At 43.6% G+C, this 8,257-nt stretch overlaps 1 protein-coding gene across 1 annotated transcript in view; it reads right to left on the bottom strand.

The window, feature by feature from the left end:
- LOC121192956 (xenotropic and polytropic retrovirus receptor 1 homolog) overlaps positions 1 to 7,989 on the bottom strand; it is a 33,716-nt gene extending 25,727 nt beyond the window's left edge. The window contains exon 1 of the mRNA XM_041055017.1: positions 7,456 to 7,989. Within this exon, the coding sequence (XP_040910951.1) occupies positions 7,456 to 7,524 (69 nt within the window). The 5' untranslated portion in view covers positions 7,525 to 7,989. The remainder of the gene's footprint in view (positions 1 to 7,455) is intronic.
- Between the last annotated feature and the right edge of the window lie 268 nt (positions 7,990 to 8,257).

The raw sequence follows: 8,257 nt of genomic DNA, 5'->3' as shown, positions 1-8,257 counted from the left end.
AATGTATCGTCACACTGCTCCTAAAAGTCTAACAGGTCAAATGCAGAGGACAGCCAGTTGGGAATTGGATTATTTGATGCAAGAATGTGCCATGTTTTCTGAGCATGTTTCCAATTGGATGATATTTTATACTACTGTAAGCAAACCGATGAAAGTAATCCATACTCTTTCCCTGTAGACCATACACTGATGAGCAAAAATGCTATGACCACCTGCCTATTATGCTATAGGTCACTGACGTGCCACCAAAACAACTCCGACCTGTGAGGAATGGACTCTACAAGACCTCTGAAGGTGCCCTGTGGTATCTAGCACCAAGACGTCAGCAGCAGATCATCTTCATGGTCTGTAAGCTGAGTTGGACCTGCAGTGGTTCGGACTTGTTCCAGCACACCCTGCAACGCTCATCGTTAGTTTGTGGTTTGTCCTTCCTCTGACCACTGTCTGTGGGTACTCGCCACCACCGCTCACCAGGAGCATGCTGCAAGCCTTGTTATTTCAGAGGCCCAGCCTTTTATACTGGCAGGAACAATGCAACTAGTCACAGAGCTCCATCAACATCTGTGACGGCGTCTTGTCAAAGTCACTCAGGTCTTGACCTCTGCCCACTTCTCCCAAATCAAACACACTGTAACAGACTACAAGCTTGCCATCTAACATCTCCCAGATGATGACATGAGCTGTCGCTATAAGATAATCACAGAACATCACTCGCTTCATCTCTGTGTCCATTCATAAATTACCTTGCAATATTCCCACTAACGGGGATCAAAGAGGTTTAACCACCAGCAGTAGCCTCAGCAGTCTGTGATGCAATACAACAGTGTTAACAGTATTAACAGAGGTAGTAACAGCTATAGAAACTCAAAAGACATCCATGCATGTGACCTATCCATGTGTGTCGCTCTGACTGAAGGGTGAGTATGTGCGAGTATGGCCCCTCTAATACCAGTCAGGTGGTAGCCAGTGCCACCACTCAATCCTTCTGACTCTTTCACATCACCTCTGAGCTTTTCACCCATTTCTCCTCTTCCTTCTCTTTTCCTCAGTCTTTCCATGTTTCCATGTATTTTCCTCATTCTCCAAACGTTTCCCTTCGGTCTGAGAAAGAAGTTTAATGAAGAGTTTGTATGGGGATTATGACAATAAAGCCCTAAGAAATGTCAGATTCTCTGTTCTCTCTTTTAATCCCTCTCCTCTGTCTCCACAGTTACTGTCCACTTCCTTCTATGGACAAGTCCCATCTCTCTGCCCACACTGACCTCTGTGCGTCTGTCCTCATATCTCCGTCTATATTCCCCCTACATGTTGCTCTCTGCTCTCTCTGATGCCCTTCCTCTCCCACTCGTCGTCTACTACCCTTTATCCTTTGCTCTAGTACCCTTTGCTCGTCTCCGTCCTAATCAGATACTGACCAGCAGAATCAGCAGCTGCCTTCCATGCCTATATTCTGCTGACGGCAGCAAAACCAAAGACAGGCAAACTGGAGTAAACACACAAAAAAAAAAAAAAAACAGACAAAGACAGGGCTGCTACTGAAGTCTAGCAGTTTGATAAGGGCTGTTCTGTTTGGAAGGACCCTCCACCGCCTGTCTGCCTGAACAGGTTGGTAATCACAGGTCTTACAGACAGAACAGAAGTTATACTGATTAGCTATTTTCTCCTGCTTTAGTTCACTGTTAGCGATCCATCATGAGTTAAAGACCCACAGTTCACAGAGCTGATCTCAGTTTACCACACAGGTGGGAGGTCATCTGAAATATTTGTGTACTGTTGCTAATGCAATGCTTTACGTTACACATTATTGATCCTTGAGGAGGAACTCCCAACATGCACTGTGGCTCTAAATGACTCTCGTCTCTGAAAATCCTTCCACGCAACTTAAAATGAAAAGTCCCTAAATGAGCAGAAGTGAGTAGCACTAAATGTCTGCTGACTATGACTGTGGCTGCAATTAAAAACCAGAGGACTGTTGATTCGCCCTTATTTTTCTGTCAGCTTCTCTGTTCATCACTTCAACTGAAACCTGCAACCATCAGCAATCTAACTTCCCATGAACCACGGCTGCCGTGGCCTGGAGTTTCCACCACTGCATAATGTTGACTAAGTAAAAAATTAGGAGCTTGTATAAAGGAATAAAACACCTCAGGCCGATGGCATATACATCACAAACAAGGAACTGCTGCACACTGAGTAGTGGACTGATTATCCTGCTCCTACACATAATATACTGTTCATGTATTGAACATGGTATAATGTAACTGAATGGAAAAGAAAAACAAAGACAAAAAAACTGTCCGTCTGTTTATATATTTGATTTTCTCAACAACCACTCAAACCCTGGACCCATGGACATGCAGCCAGGCATCCAATGCCAAGAAACTCATTTTCAGGTGCTGTATTTGCAACAGTATACTACAGAAATGGAGTCACTTCGATTAACATTGCATTCTACATGTTGCATTTTTTCTTATGGGTCAACATCATCCTTTGTCTTCTGGGACTAATGGTTTACTTTCTCAGATCTTGTTTTTCTTTTTGTATAACTTTGGTTTAAAGGATGAATTGAATTTACTACAACAACTACATTAACTACAAAAAGCATGGAAGGTCAAAGTTCAACCAGGAAGGACAGATTGGGTAATTTCACCATTCGTCTTCGATCATCCCTGGGTTCTGTTCATCTGACTGCTCGTGCTCCTCTGACCTTCGGATTTCCTTTGAAAACTATCACAGCATTCTGAGATGTCGATGTTTGAGGTGGGTAAAATGTTACCACAGCAATTAAAAATGAAAGTCAAACCAGTGAACATAGGTTGTACTAATGCAGAATTCTCCTTGAAGATTCATAGAGCAGACAGCCTTCCTCAGTCTGAAGACATATTGGTTCATCTTCCAGTTATTATTATAAGATAAAATGAGATTTCCTTTTCTCATTGGGGCAGCTCCATACTGCACTGAGGTATTATAGCTACCACTGCAGCAGTGCTGCTGCACCTGGATGTAGACACTGGCACCACACTGTACACTGGCAGCGTCAACCTTCCTCAATCTATTATTCTTCTCTAAAGCTGCAACAGTAAGTCAATTAATCAATTATTCAGTCAAATGAAAATTAACTATAAATTAACTAAACTATTAACGCAACTACTTTGATTGTTAGTTAATGGCAAAAAGGCAAACATCTGAAGGGTTCCACCTTCTAGCTGCTGAGGACTTGCTGCTACTCTGATAGTAAATTAATTATCTCTGCGTTTTGGACTGTTTGTCGGAAAATGCATACAATGTAAAGAGGTCACTTTCAGCTCTGGGGAAATTGTAATGGGCTTTTTTCCCTTCTTTAATAACATTTTATAGACTAAACTATTAATCAACTACTCGAGAAGCTAATCAACAATGAAAACAATGGTTAGTTGTATTCCTTCTGTTCTCACCCCTTCCCTGAACGTTCTGAGCTCATTTTGTGTCTCACACCTCTCTACAAAAAGTTGAGTACAAGTTCTGTCCTTTCTGTTAAAACCCAGCTAACACACAAAGATCTCAACTTTTAATTAAAATAAAAACAAAAAAAACAAACATCCCAGAGCCAGACTGAGTGCTCCAGCCATGCAGTCACTCAGCAGGTTGTTCAGCCAGTCATTGTGCCCGTTGAGTCTTCCAGATGACCATCAGTTATTTATATTGTTATAGTTCCTGTCTGGTAGTCACACTAGGAATCTGCCGGGTTAAATAAAGCTGTTTCCACTGTACATTTTTATTAGGAAAAGTTGCAAGTGTACCAACAAGCTCTGAGTCAGTTCTATTGTCCAGATTGAATCAGATTCTCTCACATTTCTGCAGATAAAACTCCAGGAAAAACAATGAACTGTACGCTGCTACAGTGTCAATACCCTGAGCCAAGCAGGAGCTGTGATAAATCATGCCATGTTTGAAACAGCCCAGGCTACCGTGCACCCAAAGAAGCTGACAGTCTCTGGTTCATCACGTCATAACAGCTCTGGGTACACCTCTGTTTATCCAACTGTCCTGCTAAGTGTCGGACCCAAACACAGCTGCCATGAGAAAACATGACATGCATGTAACAGCGCTGGTCAGCATGGGTCTGCAAACCTCAGAGACCTCCATCCAACACATCTTCCCAGGACTCAAACTAACTTGGCCCAGGGCCAGGGCTACAGCTGGATGGAACAACAAGCTACATCTGCTCTGTGTCCACACGCTGCAAAGAGGAGGAAGAAACAAGACTCCATGTGAAGCTGCTGTGGAAATAAGCAACACAAAAGTGCACAAGAACAAGTATCACTGACCCACAAAGTGTTTGTCCAGGCCACAAATACATTCTCAGGTTGCATAGTGTAGGGATGGTAATATGAGTTCATCTACTGACAACAGGAAATCACTCAACAACAATCCTGACAAGAGATAAGAGCCGCAACAAACAATTATTTGGATTATTAACAAAAAAAAGTTGCCCTGCAAAGTTGACTTGTAAACAAGTTATGTTCACATTCAGTGCTACTACTTACTAAAACACACCCTTCACACATTGTTTGGGCAACAGCCAGGCAAGAGCCAATCACAATTATGGTACTGCTCAGTGTTTCCCCTGTGTGAACCATGTGAGATTATATTAGGAGCGCTACTGAATGCTAACATTTCACATGAGTTACATGGAGATCTCACATGGTTCATTAATATACGGCAACTTGCGCTTTCTACACTGCGCACAACAACACAGTGCTGGAGGTAAAGCGTAATGAACAAGTTACTGGGGCACAGTGTAAGACCGACTTATCTGAATGGAACCACTCCATCTGCACAGCAGCGATACCAAAGCAGGGGGCTCCAGCAAACACTAACATTGGGTGGGAGGCGGGGTAAGTCCTGGACAGGTGGCCAGTGTATCACAGGGCTGACGCGTACAGACATACCACTATATATGCTCACATTCACACCAACTGGGAAAGTTAGAGTCGTACCCAGTACCCAGAAGAAAGCTCACAGGCAAAGGCCTGCATTTTATTTCCTACTTTATATACATGAAAGACATTTTATTCTAACAAAGACCAAGGTCATCTCACCCGAGGCTGTTTGGTTTGGTTATTACAGAAGCTGGTTTGGTTGCTGCTGTTGTCTCTGTAGCTAAGCTAAGAGGGATGAATTTCTAAAAAAAAGAAAAAAAGGTGGTAGGGTGATATGACAGTGAACAAGACTGCTGAAGCTGCTCATCAGACTGCGTTTCTACCGGCAGGAAAAGAACTTTGACTCAAAGCTTAACGTGACCGTGCTGCAGAGGGAGCACAGAACTAAAAGAATGTGTCAGGAGAGCAGAGAGGAGATGAGTGATCGCTCCTGAATTCACGCCAGAAAGCTCCGCTCCGGCTCACACTGACTGGAAAAACAAATGCATGAATGAACTAATGACTGGATATTCTAAATGTAATAAGGCACTATCAATAGGTATTTCCGAGTCACTTAGAATAAATTCCCGATCTTCTTAACATCATAACATTTGAGGTGTCTGTGCCGTGGTGCACTCAATGACGCTGGCTGAAAGAATGTGCTGCAGTCACACTGAGCTGTAACCGGTGTGTGTGACTACGCAGAGCACAGGCAATGACTTATGAGAATACTGCAACTACCATCACCAAACAATGCAGATGCTGCTGCCTCAAGGTGCAGAGAGGGGGAGAAGCTCTGGAAGCAGAAACACGATAGCTGCATTGCTGCCATACCTGTCCACACAGCACAGACACACTGTAGGACAGTCCGCTTCTTAATGCAACATCACAGCTTATTTACACACAGATGTATTGACATGGGGCTGTGACAACAAACAATTCTATACTTCTATACCTGTCACATGTTTCCTGTTCCATCAGTCAAATAACTGGAGCAAAAACACTCTGCTGCATTTCTAAAAGGTGTGTTTCTTGAGCAACAGGATCCATGTTTGATAGTCCAAAAGAGTACATTAACTTAACAGCACAATTAGGGATGAGTTCCAATAGACTGGTTGTCTGCATACCCACATTCACTAAGCTCTGAAGCTAATGAATCTCATACCAAATTGATAATCGATTAATGGAGCCTGACTTCTGTTCCTTTTTTCTATCTTGGCATTAGCAAAAAAAAAAACGTACAAAGCTTTCGGGTGAGGTGCTTTTTTTGGAGCTGAGATTATCTGAGCTGTGGGTAATTAAAGTTAATTATGTAAGTAACAGAGGAGAAACTTTTGGCTGTTTGGTTAATGCACACAGAGTGGTGGGTCTTCTCTGTGGAAACAATCCTGCTGATCGGATCACACCAGTTTCTCAAATCTCAATGTAAAAATAAGTTTTGCAAAGTTAAAAGGCTGCAGTTGAAGTAATTTTTTTTTTTTAACTTTAGTAACAGTTGTTGAAAGCTGAAAAACAACTATCAAAAGGTGGATCTGATAACAGAGCTGATCTGATACTGAGACTGGGTAAAATGCTATGGAACCACAAACCTAGCTCCGGCTCAATTCCTGCATACTAGCATGCAGTTAACACCTGCCCTGCAGGAACTGGTGCAGATGTTATTTGTGTGACTGTTAAACCTAAGGGCCAACTCTACCTCTGTCCCATCTACCTTTTATATTACTGAATGAAATTTACTCAGCGCACTGACCAGCTGTGTTACAGCTTTAGTAAGATTCACACAGGAACTGCCATCCTCTCAGGATCAGCAGCATGTCTTTGCTGTAGAAATATCTACATACAAGTACACAACCTTGACAAGTATGTTTTGAACACCAGTCTAAAACATCCTGGCCCAAAATGCAAAGCTCTCCTTGGAACTTTTTATTATTTGATTGCCCTTGTTTGTCAGCCCCTGTGCACGAATTAAGGCATCATAAAGATAACAGTTGAATTTGAAGCTTTAATAGCATTAATGGATCAAAGGTTGCAGACTGACTTCAGAACACGAGCAGCGTTGACAGGGAGCTGGGTCAGCATGTGAGGACAGACAGAGAGGGGTTAGCGGGCGCAAAGATTAACCAGCTCAATAAATGATGACTCAGCCAAATGTCCTTTGTCTCCTAAACACATTCCAAGCAGCTAGAGAGGACAGACACATAGAGACGGGACTCTGCTGGCCGATGCACATCGCAGCTCATTACAGCGTGATGTGACCGAGGTAGTAACCTGCAGAGCAAGAAAACAAACCTAGCTTGACTGCTAGCTAACAGGGGTCTGCTGCTTCTTGTTTTGCGGGCGTAACAGTTGAAGCAGATCCTCTCTTTCCTGTTGCAGAACAACGGTAGAATGAAAGACAAGGAAGTCATGTCCAACCAATGTCCCAGTGGTTCTGAACAGAAATAACCGATGTGAAACCGGACAGACATCTAGCCAAGCCGTCAGCGGCTGCCTGGTTAGCCAGTCAGCTAGCTAGAGGCTATCAGAGAGCAGGTTTACCGTGAAGCTAACTTACCTCATACTGGATGTACTGTTTTCTCCACTCCGGGGTGATGTGAGCTGAGAGATGCTCTGTGAATTTCATTTTGCTGGCAGTTTGGTGGGTTCCCCCCCTCGCCTGTCTTTTATTAGAACCAGGAGCCGCTCAGTTCGGCAGAGCAGAGGGAGGTTTAGCCGTGATGGTTCACCAACGTTCACACAGAAACTCTCATCCGAAGATTACGATCGGGCTGCTCGGTCAAAGACAGAGAGATGCCCTTTTTGTCTTCACGTCAACCTAGCTAGTTACCGGCACATATTTTGTTTCCTTTTAGAAACACTCGACGAAGTGCTGGTGGAGTCACATCTTCGCCAAAAGACACTGCTTAAATTTTGGGTTAATCTGTGGCGCTAATATCGCAAAATAGCATTTAGTTTCTGGTAAACAGGCTCACAGTGAAGGCGCTAGCTGGGTCTTGCTATCTCTCCCCCCCTTTCCTCTCTCTCTCTCTCCCTGTCGTTCTGCTTCTGCCTCTCTCCACCTCCCGTCTCCCGCGGCCTTCAGGTGCAGTCGGAAATATCTAAACGAGTGAATCTTGAGCGCACATGTTCATGTTGTTGGCGGGTGTGACGAGATGTGCCGTTCTCCTGGAAACGTCTTCCAACCAGGATGGGTAAACTGGTCGGTTTTAAACCTAAGGGTGAGCTGGCTGTCATAGAAAGAGGAGGGATGAACAATGTCATTGTCACTGCTCCTGTTCAGCCCAGGAACCGCTGTCATTTGACGTCTTGTTTTGCTCATACATTACTGTTCTTCAACAGATAGCGTTATTTTTCTG

Source organism: Toxotes jaculatrix, chromosome 14 (assembly GCF_017976425.1).
Source record: "Toxotes jaculatrix isolate fToxJac2 chromosome 14, fToxJac2.pri, whole genome shotgun sequence".
Classification (NCBI taxonomy): domain Eukaryota; kingdom Metazoa; phylum Chordata; class Actinopteri; family Toxotidae; genus Toxotes; species Toxotes jaculatrix.
The sequence above is the reverse complement of the archived record's forward strand: the minus strand, read 5'-3'. Positions and strand labels throughout refer to the sequence as shown.